At 46.2% G+C, this 13,252-nt stretch overlaps 1 protein-coding gene across 4 annotated transcripts in view; it reads left to right on the top strand.

Annotated features, from left to right (window-relative positions):
• Positions 1–13,252, top strand: part of arhgap28 (Rho GTPase activating protein 28) — a 31,655-nt gene that overhangs the window by 14,311 nt on the left and 4,092 nt on the right. For all 4 annotated transcript variants that reach the window (XM_062521532.1, XM_062521535.1, XM_062521536.1 and 1 more), the window contains exons 3-11: positions 138–358; positions 4,244–4,322; positions 4,611–4,783; positions 4,946–5,111; positions 5,229–5,320; positions 7,213–7,290; positions 8,706–8,865; positions 9,543–9,625; positions 11,771–11,968. In XM_062521532.1, the coding sequence (XP_062377516.1) occupies positions 138–358; positions 4,244–4,322; positions 4,611–4,783; positions 4,946–5,111; positions 5,229–5,320; positions 7,213–7,290; positions 8,706–8,865; positions 9,543–9,625; positions 11,771–11,968 (1,250 nt within the window). The remainder of the gene's footprint in view (positions 1–137; positions 359–4,243; positions 4,323–4,610; positions 4,784–4,945; positions 5,112–5,228; positions 5,321–7,212; positions 7,291–8,705; positions 8,866–9,542; positions 9,626–11,770; positions 11,969–13,252) is intronic.

Genomic DNA, 13,252 nt, shown 5'->3' with positions numbered 1-13,252 from the left:
ATATGTCTGAACACAGATTTATGAGACCCAGGTTGTGCCTCTGGTCCTATTCACAGTGAATCTGATCAATCTGCATAATAACTCACCTTTTGACCTTGGTCGCTTTCTCCTTCTCCGATTCTCCGATGTCATTCCAGAGGTCGAGCTGGAGGAGGCGTGGCTTCACGAAGCCGGTCTGTCGACGCTGGTGTCCGGCGCACTGGGGGAGGGTCCCGCCGAGCACCTGCTGTCCACGCTGACGCGCTCGCAGGCGGCCATGGTGAAGAAGCGGCTGGACAACTACACGCAGACCATGCGCAAGAGGAACAAGCAGCCCATGCGCCACGTGCGCGACGTCTTCAACACGCCAGACAGCTCGGTGAGCCAAAACCCTCAGCGCCCGTCATCATCAACATCAGTCGCTCACAAAATAGACAGTCGCCATGGAAAGCTTCCCAAAGATGGATGGATGGATGGATGGATAGATGGATAGATGGATGGATGGATGGATATATGGATAGATGGATAGATGGATGGATAGATGGATGGATACATGTAGATGGATAGATAGATGGATGGATAGATAGATACTTTATTGATCCCTGAGGGGAAATTCAAGAAATGCTCTTGAACTACATGCAAAAGGGGGGGCATGTACTGTAGTTCAAGGGCACGAAGAAGAGTGACACAACCGATACCAAAACCATTCCATACTGCCACAGACATGGCAGTTGTTTATCTTTGGAATGTTTTGACTCTGTCGCATCATCACATTTCGCCATATCTGTTACAATGAGGATGCTGTGAGTAGACAGCCGCAGGGGAGCGGCGGGGCTAGTTTAGATGCTTCAGCTGTGGGGAGGATCCCCCGAGGGTGTGCTGTGAGTGGCCTTTTTTACGCGCGCCACATTCCTTCACGCTGTGTCAGGCACGGGACGGATGGATGGGCTTCAGGTGCCCAAGTGTCGCCGCCCCCTCAGTTGGACTCTCGTGCCACTGGCATGAGTCGGTAGACACGTGTTTTTCCCTCTTTTGTTTTTAAACGGTATGTGTGTGTGTGTGCGTGTGTTGGGGCTGGGTGTGTGTGTGTGTGGGGTGTGTGTGTGTGTGTGTGGGGGGGGGGAGGGGCGGTTTGTGTGTGTGTGTGTGTGTGTGTGTGGATAAGCAGCCTCTCAGCTGTGCTGGCAGCTGCCACTGGTGGCCTCTAAAATAGGTTTGTCCCACTGACTTCAGCTGGAATGTGACAAGCTCACTGTATACTCTACTGTTGTGGGAGGGAGGGGGAGTAGCACAAGCAACTTCCTGTTGGTTTTAAAGGACACACACACACACACACACACACACAACCTTACACACACACACACACACACACACACACACATACACACACAACCTTACACACACACACACACACACACATGCACACAACCTTACACACACACACACACACACACACACACACACACACCAACAACCTTACACACAAACACGCACGCACGCACACAACATTGCACACACACACACACACACAACCTTACACACACACATGCGCGCTCGTTGGCCGGATCTAATAACCGTGAATTATGTGTGGTGCTGCCCAGGGGCAGGTTTTAAAGCAGGTAACCCAAGCTTTGTTTTGCCTCTTGTCCTGAGCCTGTGGTGGCTCAAGCAGACAGCATAAATGGATTTGGATTATGGGAACGAAATGAAAACTGGCTGACAGCTCTCCGAATAGCTAGCTTGGGGCAAAGAGCCACATCATTCCCAATAGGAATTACACTTATAGCAGCCTGGATGAACAGCAGTCACCTTGTTGTGACAGTCTTGAGCTGCCTGTCCCCATAGAAAATGTCCCGGTTGCTGTGTCTGTAATCGTATTTGTATTGAGGCATTAAGACATGACTTGTGATTGAATGCATAGGATCTTGCCGCACATTAAATGTGTTTATTTTCATCTGTTTATATTGAACATCTCACTGACTGACTGCTGTTGCTAGTGCTTGTCACATATGGGGTCTGTCCGAAACGGAAGGCAGCTGTCTGCTGTCTGACTGCCTTCAGCTCTCTAGTGAGTCACTCGCCAGCATCAAGGTACCAGCTACAAACGTTGTTTTGGACAGCCTATCAAAATAGCAACAGAGAACGCTGTTGGCAGATTTCCAGAAAGCAGAATAACATAACGTTCGACTTCAGCAATAGCTTCTCACAATTAAATAGAAGTTTGCCCGTTGAAGGCAGCATGAAGGATACATCGTAAGGGTACATACAACATGTCGCCAAACGAAGGTATCTCATAAGGCAGCATTTCATAGAAATATTTATTTCGGACATGTCTCGATGCCTCATTTCCCCTGTTAGACATCTTAAAAGGCAGCATTTTCTTCCTATTTCGGACACAGCCATGGTCAAGCCACAGTTATGAGTGAGATAATGATGTGGCAGGAGATATGATAGATGCCATTTGTGGTATGGGCATTTTTGCGGCGATATGATCATGTAATGAAGCCGTTCCAACTGGAGCGAGTTCTCCATATTTTAAGTGGGTCCTGGTATACAGTATATTCTGAGGATTATCTTCTCATAGCTGTGTTGTTTTCATCAGTCTCCAGGTAACGTTAAACCTCAGTGGTAAACTTAGAACGAGTGAGATGATTATGTCTATAAATAATGTATCCCTACTATTCTGCATCTTTATCAAAAATTTCAGTTAAAATAGTTTATGAAACAATTAAATAATGACGTGTATGCTTTATAATATCAGTTTCACACCCTATCTCATTAAACACAGAAGACTCTAACAAGTGTCTAAACAGGTCGGCTATGCCCTCCTGCACACTGCAGTGTTGAGATCAACGGTAAGCAGTGCATGCTGTGTCTGTGAGGCTGAGCTTTCTAGGCAGGCCGGCTCAGAGGGAGGCCTGGCTGGAGTCTGTGGGAGTGAGTCAGGGCCTCACAGCATGCTGCCATGACTAACAGCCATCTGAGTGTGTCAGTCCTGCTCCGACACACACACACACACACACACACACACACACGCACAGGCACACACACACAAGTGCACACACAGGCACAGACATAAACATACACATGCGCTCACATAGGCTACGCACACAAACTTATATTGTGCACATACACATACACACGCTCCCACACATTCCCTGTGACCCTTGACGCATGGCGTCTCTCCATTAAGTATTAACACAGCAGAGAGTGCACAGGCTGTTTAGTACGCAAGATCATAGAGTGGCTAAGAGCGCCGTGCTGCTTTCGGTGTAAGATGGTGTTTGAGAGGTTGGTGGCCAACAACCCGGAAAAGTAATGGAACATGACACATGCCCAAGGCAGGCTGGATTTGAGCTCATTTAGGCAAGAGTGGCAGGAGGGCAAATTGCTCATTGCTCATACTCATTTTGCAAGGGCACTTATGGTTTCAGAGTAAAAGCTCTGAGTGTTTACAGTAGTTATATAGAAAGCCCCCCCCCCCCTCCTTTAGCGCTGGCAATGCCTGGATGCTGTTTATGCTGAGCAGAGGGCCCGGGGTCCAGTACTTTCAGTCGGCAGTGGACGACGGACTGTGCCATGCAGTTTGAATAAAAGCAATATAATCATGGACATATGGCATTGTTTCACCTCTGCAGGCTTCTATTCAATACCCCCCCCCCCCCCCCCCACACACACACACACACACAGACACCTCATCCCCGCTACACACACACACACACACACACACTCTCTCTCTCACCCCTGCTGTCAGCAAGTATACTGTAATGTATATATCCATATATGGGCACTGTGCCTGGAACGTGCAGAGTGTATGGGGGGAAAAAAGGGAAGTTTGTTGTTGTAAATGTGGAGACTGACCTCCACTGTAGTCAGCTGTAGGGAACAATAGGGCTTGTTCACGCCAGCGCTGAGCCTATTCACAGCAGCCCGAGACTGAATTCCAGTGAAGATTAGGTTCAGGGGTAGTGGGGTCGAAAAAGAGAGATGGACCAAAGAAATCAGGCCAAATCAAACAAATCACCATTGCGAAAAAGGGGGGACGTTTATTGACTTTTGGTCAAATGCTCTCTTTCTGTATCTTTGTGATCTGTTTGGTTAAAGATCTGTTCATCTGCCCTTCCCCCCCAACCCCCCCCCCCCCCCCCCGCAGTACGCCTGTCTGAATAGAGCTCTGATCCAAGCTTTGTGGATGAGTTTAATATAGAGAACTGAGATTGCTGGAGCTGAATGGTGATTTTTCTACCTGCTTCTGTTTTTGCAGCCGGTTGACCCACTGCCTCCACCGCTCTCCCCCAGTGGACAGATCGCTCCCAAACTGCCCCATCGGACACCTACTAGGGGTAAGAGCGCGAATTGCAGGCCTGACATTTGAGAGTGATGACGGAAAAACAATTGATTAGGAACATACTAGTCATTTGAGCTTTGCTTGATTACAGTAGCTTGTTCTAAATGCAAATCTGCTCGTGATGAGGGCAAGTTGGCCAAACTATTCTCTCTTCATAATGTCATCATAGACTATTTTTTCAGTAAAGACCATTTAATGTATGTTAAATGTACGATGTGCCATCGTTGTGTCGGTGTGTCAGTTTGTTTAAGACTGTTAATTGTACACACATATTCCCCTGCAGTGCCCTCTTCCCCAGTGTTCCAGTCAGCTGAAGAGACCTGTGTGTCCGAGTTTGACCCGGAGGAGTACATCTTGTCGTTTGAAGTGCCCTACTCAGACGCCGTGACTGGACATCACAAAGGCAAAGGTTGCCAAGACTGCCAGAGGATCAGAAAAGATGACAAAGACCTGCCTGTGAGTTCCCTTCCCATTCTAGCTTGTTTATTAAAAGCATGTTTATTAAAAGAACCTTTTGGTGTGGAGAGTTTATTAAAAGAACTTGTTTGTCATGTGTTTTCCAGGGTCATTCTTACACCAACAGTCAACAGTCTCCGCAATCTTCTGTTTTTGTTTCAGATGTTTCAGATTGTCAAGCCCAAGCTGGGCCTCACAAGGGTGTACGACTTGTCGTCGGAGGACATGAAGAAGATTGGCTACTTTGCCCTGATAGAGGTGACCACCTTCTACGACGGCCTTGGCATCGAGCTGCGGCGGAACCGTGTGGTGCGCAGCAAGACGCGAGGTGAGAGTGTGTGGCGAGCGGATCAGAGCGCTCACGCAGATTTTTCCAGACTAAATTTAGCCCTGGTATGAATATCGAGGCGAAGTTGTTGTGAATAATTTCCCGTTCTCTCCACAGAGAGCGGCATATTTGGGGTTCCCCTGACGACCCTCCTGGAGAACGACCAGAAGAAGCGGCCCGGTTCCAGGGTTCCTCTGGTGTTCAAAAAGGTACAGAACATTTGCAGCTCCAGCATTCAAGTACTCTACATGTTTTTCAGCCTTTTTTTTTCAGCCTACCGGAAATTCCTGATGTAACAACTTAATGACTCCCACTTTCTGGAAAAAAAAAGAAATCTCTTGGTCAGCGTTTGTTGAGGGGTCAGTCAGCTCCTTGGCTTTTCCGCCACCTTGCTCAGCTACTCCCTCTTTGTGATAACTGCTATTATTTTGACCCCGCGTGGACCTCGTGGCATTCCTGCCCGGCCCCTCCCAGAAGCCCTCTCTGTTCCTGTCCCTGCCTCAGCGTTTTTCTGCTGTGTGGGAGTTCAGTTCAGCTCAGTTAGGAGCAAAATAGACGGGCTTGTGTGTGACTGATTGCCACTTGATTGCTGCTTTTACCCTTTTACTTTAAATGTGGTGTCTCGTGCCTTCAGGCGGGGAGTTGGGACAGAGGTTGGTTTTGGTGTCTGGTATGTTAAAAGATGGAGACGTCCAGCACGTGCTTATTGAGAGCAGTTCAAGTGTGCCAGGGTCTACTGGAGGTAGAACAAAACTCACGTGGATATTCATCTTTGGCACCACTGACACAAAGACTTCACAGCGAATAACGCAGAAGGGGCTCATCATGACCGGACAAACATGAGATGTTTGAGAGGTGTACTAAATAGGCCACCAGCCCGATAAAAGCAATACATTAGAGAGTGGGAAGTAGTTCAGCTGGTTGGAGAGAAGATACTAAAAGAAAATGGCAGAAATATCCAGGAAGTGGCCCAAAGCTTAACGTTTTGAGTTCTTAATTCCCCTCAAATTCTAGTTTAAACTGCTTGAAGGTTTTACTTCACTCCCTAAGTGAAGATTAGTTGAATTACCAGCACTTTCCACTTGCAGCGAATGCTTAAAGAAGATTTTTTTTTCGGCCTAAAGCACCAAAAACCACCCCATAAATAAACATTTACCAGAAAACCTTTCCTACTGTTTCCACAAGCTCCGTTGACCAACAACAACAACAGCAACAGCATGCCTGAGGAACAGAGAGGGGGCATCTGTTATCTGTTGCTGGTGTTTAAAGGATTGAATGGAGCTCGGGGAGAAGAGGGGGACTTTGACAGGGAGCTCAGAGGTTGAAGGAGATTGGGAAGCCACCGCTGCCGTTAGGGAGGCCAGGGCGCCTGAGCAAAAGACTCAACGTCTGATTGGGTTATCTGGTCGGTGCAGATTAAGGAGCATCTATCTGCTGCTAAAGAGACAGGAATGCCGAAAGATCCCTTCACCCCAAAACACACACACACACACACACACACACACACACACATACCCATGGCCAGCTGTGCTATCTCCAAGCTAAACAAGGGCCGCCTGAAGACCGACGGCAACAAAAACAAAACAGTGAATGCACACTGTTTATCCACAATGCTTTTCTCAGCTAATTAAACAAAGTTATTTGACTTGTGGAACAATTTCCAAAAAGGGGGAGCGCAGAGGTTTTAAGTTAATCACTTTGGATTTATGAATCTATTTATGGCCGAGCATAATTCAACATTTTTGGCTGTTTCGTGTTGTTATTTTTGAAGAACCTATAAAACAGCTTTCATATGAATTGAATCTTTTCGTTCTAAATTAATCTTATCATATAGATTCTCTTTTTATTGCAATCAAATGGATGGAATTTATGAGATTTTGTTGTATGCTTTAGCTGAGTGATATTGATACATACTGTATAGTAATAAGAGTAGCTTGGGTTCCTTGTCATTAATTTTTCTGTGTGTGTGTGTGTGTGTGTGTGTGTGTGTGTGTGTGTGTGTGTGTGTGTGTGTGTGTGTGTGTGTGTGTGTGTGTGTGTGTGTGTGTGTGTGTGTGTGTGTGTGTGTGTGTGTGTGTGTGTGTGTGTGTGTCACTTGCAGCTGCTGTCTAAGCTGGAGCAGACAGGCCTGCAAACGGAGGGGATTCTCCGAGTGCCAGGATCGGCTTCTAGAGTGAAGGTAAGATCAGGATTAACTCCACCACAAATCACACCCTCTCTCTCTCTCTCTCACACACACACACACACACACACACACACACACACACACACACACACACACACACACACACACACACACACCTCACATCCCTGCATTCCTGCCCCTTCTGAAAGCAGAATCCTTGACTAAAGGCCTGCTCCGACTATTATTAACTAGACCTTGGCATTTTGACGACATCCGCGTCTGTTTATATCAGACATTTACATGTGTTCCTCCCCTGTCAGCCCAAACTTGACATGTTTGCCCACATGAGGTCAGATCTGACTAAGTATAGCTCCGTTTTAAGACTCATCCTGAGCGGCATAGCATTGGGGCGTGACTGTAAGCTACAGTATGAGTTATGAATTATGATTCAGATGGCTATATGGTGACACATTCATAATAACAGATGCTAAAGACTGGTGAGGCTTTGCCGATAGAGTCCCTTTATATGTCTTTAGCTGTCACCAGCCTTTTTATGACACCCCCCTGTTTATTTCAAGCACATTTCTGCCCATTTCTCGTGCTGCTAAGCCGTCCGTTGACACGACAGAATGATTTAGATCAGAACTTCCCATCGCAGACAGCCGCGTCGTTGGGTTCCGCCATAAATTCCGTACCTGTTCAGCAGGAGCGCGAGTGGGAGCTCTTGATTTAGGATTTCCCGTTACCGAAAGGGCCTCCCGTCAGAATCCTAATCGTCCTCCTATCTGGGCAGCACCCACCGTACGCCCCCCCCCCCCTCCCCGGTTCAGGTTCCAGGCCTCTGGTTATCCTCCCTGTCCTGCCGTTAAAAGATGCGGCCAGAGCTGGAGGTAGACGTGGCCCGCTTTGATTTGTGTGGCGCCACGCGGGTCAGTGTCTCAACCTCCCACTCAGTTCTGCCGCATTTCTGTGAAGAAAGGGAAAAAAATTATCGGCTCCCGCAAAGCTATTGGATTCCCTGTTGGTCGTCTGCCACTAAGACACGAGGAAACGGTTAACAGTTAGGAGGCTTCTCTGTAGAAGATTTATGTTGAGGATTCAAGGGAGGAAGTTGGACACATCACAAGCATATCTGAGCATCCTATTTGTTCTTTAGGAATGTGCACATTCAGTGTCAAAAATGCTAACGTACTGGGCAGTTTTGTTTAATTATTATTATTTACATAATAATTAATACATGGTCACTGTTTGAATGTCTTAATAATAGTAGTCTATTAATAATATAAATTAATTCATTTTTCATAATTCTTCAGGCTTCATTATACTTTTTTATTGATGTCATTGGGGTCACAAAAGGGACTAACTTGTCTGCTAAATTCAGTAAACATGTTGCATTGTAATGTATGGCATTATCATTATAGTGATTACTTGAGTGTCCTGTTATTAAGTGTCCTGTTATTTTGGTTCAGCAACTGCGTCAGGAGCTGGAGTCGAAGTTTTACGACGATCGCTTTGACTGGGAGCAGGTGCGGCAGAACGACGCGGCGGGGCTGCTCAAGATGTTCATCAGAGAACTCCCCCAACCGCTGCTCACGCTGCAACATCTGCCTGCTTTCTCCGCCGCCCAGAGTCAGTACTGCACACACACACTCACACTCACAGACTAATACACACACACACACACACACACTCACACACACACACACACACACACACACACACACACACACACACACACACACACACACACACACTCACACTCACACTCACACTCACACTCACACTCACACTCACACTCACACTCACACTCACACTCACAGACTAATACACACACACACACACACACACACACACACACACTCACTCACACTCACAGACTAATACACTCACACATTTTATATTAAACAAAATGGTCTCTTCCACAAACTCATAAATGTTTATAGAAGTACACAAACAATGATTCTCATTTATTAGGATGTTTTTTTTATCAGCTTGCATCATTATTTGCTGCGCACTGTAAACTGCAGGCCACAGACCAGTTATGTATTTTCTTTTTATATGCACACCCTCCCTAAACAACCTCTTGTTTACGCTCCGTTGGTGCTCTGTCAGTTCAGTGGGTAGATAGGACAAGTCTGCAGCAGACACAACAGCAGATGTCCCACGTTGATAACAGGCAGAGAGCTGCTGTTTGTGGTTAGGCGTGTGTGTGTGTGTGTGTGTGTGTGTGTTGTGGTGTTGTGTTGTGTGTGCAGGCGGTGTGCTTGTGAGATTGTAAGTAAGGTCTCCTCCTCTTCCTCCTTCAGATATCTCCTCTCCCAAGCACCAGATCCAGGCCCTTCATCTCCTCATCATGCTGCTTCCTGAAGCCAACAGAGACACGCTCAAGGTGAGACCACACAACTGCCACAGCTGCCATATACTGTATATACAGTAGCTATGTATTTCTATTCAGTTTCATTTACCAATGCCACCGGCGGCACAGTTTACGTCTTATTATTACTTAGTCTACTATCTATTCAAAGCACAGTTCTATTATAACAGTATTAGTACATCACTTGAGAACCCAGCCGATGAGAGAGTAGACTTTAGTAGTTTGCTTTTCCCATACAGTAGGTCTAAGCATGTCTACCTCTTATTTTGACTTGATCGGACCTACGTCTGCTGGGGTGAACTTGAAGGGCTTCCACTGTCTAGGGCTCTTTGAGAATCACAACCAGCAAGGTGTTGCCCTGTTTCCTCTTTCCTGGAATCTCCGCACCTCCCTCTCTCGTCTCTCTCGTCTCTCTCTCTCCGTAGCAGACGAGGTAATTGACACCTTGGGTTGCCTGAAGCGTCGGGAGGGGACGGATGTGTACACTGACCTACTTCAGAAGATGTGTCTGTCAGGTTTAAGTGCACAGCAATAAAGTCATTATGTGAAGAGTTTAGATAAGGGGTGTCTCCACCAAGCCTTGGGTGGTGCTCACATGTATGTTGAGAGATGGAGTCGAAAAACTGGTCCGAGGCGCAAAGTCCTCAGAGTCAACAGTAGTACTTAAATGTCATTGTGGCTTTACCTAATTAAAAGACCTGCAGACAGACGCATGTTACACCGGCAGGAGTTGACCTGACACCGGTGTAATGGTTATTCCACTTCACCGCTTTCTACAGCAATATGAAAGATTGATGTCCTCTGGACCTGTTGGGTGTTGTTTAATACACGTTTTTTTTCAAAGAGGAAGTATTGTTTCCCCCTTTTCATAACATCAGCTGCCATGGAAGGAGGCCGAAGTCACGCTATTTGGTCACGCTATTTGCAAGTGTAAAGTTTAGGTCTGCGGAAGGACTTTATTTGTCGGCGCTGTAAGACATCTTCCTCATGTGGTCTGCCCACCTGCTCCCATTTATTTCCTTGTCATCACACTCTGTGGCTGTGAAAAGGATTTTTTTAAAGACCTGCCTGTTCTCGTTCCAGCTTAACCGAGTCTAAAGAAATGTGCAATAGCTCATGACAGACAGCGCAGAACGCGCTTATATAAAGAAATGACAAAAGTGGAACTGCAAAACAACATCTCTCTTCCTGCCTAGATGTACTTCAGGGAACGCTGTCATGATAGATAAATATATATCGCTTTGTGTATTGGCTCTGTAATGCATCTGAATTGGCGGGTAATGAGAATGCACTTATGTCTAATGCTTTTCAATTGCTACCTGTTTGTGAACATGATTTCCACTGTTGCGCCTCCGTGAGGGCCCCGATGTTCAACTGTGGGCTGTCTACTGAAATGCTTTCAAATGGTGACTGTTTGTCTGGAGGAGTTTGTCTGTGAGGTTTAGTTGCATTGCCATGCAACCAAAAGTCTTATAAGACATATTTCCATTTCACCCTGGCACTATCAAACAAGCTGCAAGAATGATGAAATATCTGATTTCTTTTTAACTAAGTGCAGTAAGGGGTCATCCGAGGTTCTTGATAAGCTCATTACTCATTTCTGACTTTTTTATGAGTCAGAATGCTTGACGCAACAGTGCACAATTCTGAAAGGTTATGTATTTTTCCACATGTACTGTAGAATCGGGCATGTGCAGGGATAGACACCAAACCTGGCTTGAACCCCGTCTGTTCTCCGTTTTTTTTTTTTTTCCTCTTTGCTGTTAGTGAAATCTCAGTATATATTCTGTCCATCCTTACTGTAGGATAGTCTTTCCTTTTTGCATGAGTCATAGGGTGGCTCTCAAACCCTCTCCTCGATCCTTGATGCTTGGTCCTCGAGGCTCGTTCCCACTGATCTATAACTAACACTGGAAAGACTATCCCATTGTTGCCGCCCCATCATTCTTTATGTAGATCAGTGAGGATGAGGATCGAGGAAGGAAGGGAGGGTGTATGAAAGACCAAATGAGAGGCACCCCTAGACTTCGACCCAAACCCAGCTCTGCCCCCTACCTAAGAAGTCGTGGATAGCCTCGCTGCTAGTCAATGGGCAGTAGTAGTATGTCGATACTCATGGACTCTCTGACCCTCTATCCCCTGTCCTCTCTCTCTCTCCAGGCCCTGCTGGAGTTCCTGAGGAAGGTGGTGGCCAACGAGGAGAAGAACCGCATGAGCATGTGGAACGTGGCCATGATCGTGGCGCCCAACCTGTTCACGGTGCGGGGCAAGAACGCGCGGCAGGAGGAGATGGTCGGGGCGGCCGGGGCGGCACACATGGTGCGGCTGCTCATCACCCACCAGGACCTGCTGTGGACGGTGAGTGTGTGTGTGTGTGTGTGTGTGTGTGTGTGTGTGTGTGTGTGTGTGTGTGTGTGTGTGTGTGTGTGTGTGTGTGGTGTGTGGTGTGTGGTGTGTGGTGTGTGGTGTGTGGTGTGTGTGGTGTGTGTGGTGTGTGTGGTGTGTGTGGTGTGTGTGGTGTGTGTGGTGTGTGTGGTGTGTGTGTGAGTGTGTGTGTGTTTGAGTGAGTGGGTGGGTGGCCTGGCCTGAGTCACATTACCGCATGTGAAGGCTCTGCTCTGTGTCTGCTCAATGCAAATGTTGGAGAAAATTAAAAAATGTTTTGGGAAAAAACGAATACATTTTTGGAACCCTTAGCATGCCATATGTTGGACATGTTTTTCACGTCAGAGTTGACTATATAAAGACCCTTTTGTCGTCAGAAAATAATTATCTGTAATTGCAATGGCATGGCACAGCTGAATTGCACATCTGAAAGCAGAAAATGACCCTTCATTATTGTGCTTTAAGAAAGGCCTCTCCGAAATCTCAACATCTTGTTGATTGCAATGTTCAGTGTTTCTTTTCTGAAGTGGTGTAGACTGTAAACTATAAACTATAAAATAAGCTGGAGATATACTGTAGGAGTATTTTTTTTCTGACTTCCTGCAGAACAGGGTCATCATTTATTCAGTTCTGGAGGTTGAATTTCTGACAGTGCTGAAATACAGTATACCTTCCCTGCTACAATTCACAAAGAAGCATTGAATTCCCTTTGAATTTACATCATCATGCTTTAGTGGCTACAGTAGGTTGCTAGGTTTGGCACAAATGTGGAAATGCATGATTGTGAATTGATTTGAATGGAGAAATAAATTTAGCGTTGGATTTACATTATTATTTCATTCTACTATACTTTCATAACTCTTGTCATCTGTTTGAGGATATTTTTTTCCTAGTCTGGTATCTTAGATTAGATACCACAACCATGACTCACACCAGTTGTGTTGACTGAGCTCAAGGGCTTTTTTGTTATTTATTTTATAATTATGGCTCTGGTAGCACCTTTTGAAATCATAAAATCATTGTGTGGATTTTCCATTCAGCTGTTGTGCTCACTTCAGAGAGGCCGACCTTGATGACTCACCAGTATAACAGTTCAAAGACAGCGTACAGTAGGTAGCAATCACAGTACAGTAGAGGTGCATTTCTACTCCACATAATCCGACACTTTTTGCACATACCTCAGTGGGAGAGTTCTGTTTTTATTTCCCCTGAAACAAAAGCAATTATTTGATTCACTGCGCGACTGACATCGAGCAT

Source organism: Sardina pilchardus, chromosome 19 (genome assembly GCF_963854185.1).
Source record: "Sardina pilchardus chromosome 19, fSarPil1.1, whole genome shotgun sequence".
NCBI lineage: Eukaryota > Metazoa > Chordata > Actinopteri > Clupeiformes > Clupeidae > Sardina > Sardina pilchardus.
Note: the sequence above shows the minus strand (reverse complement) of the source record. Positions and strands in the feature narration are given on the sequence as shown.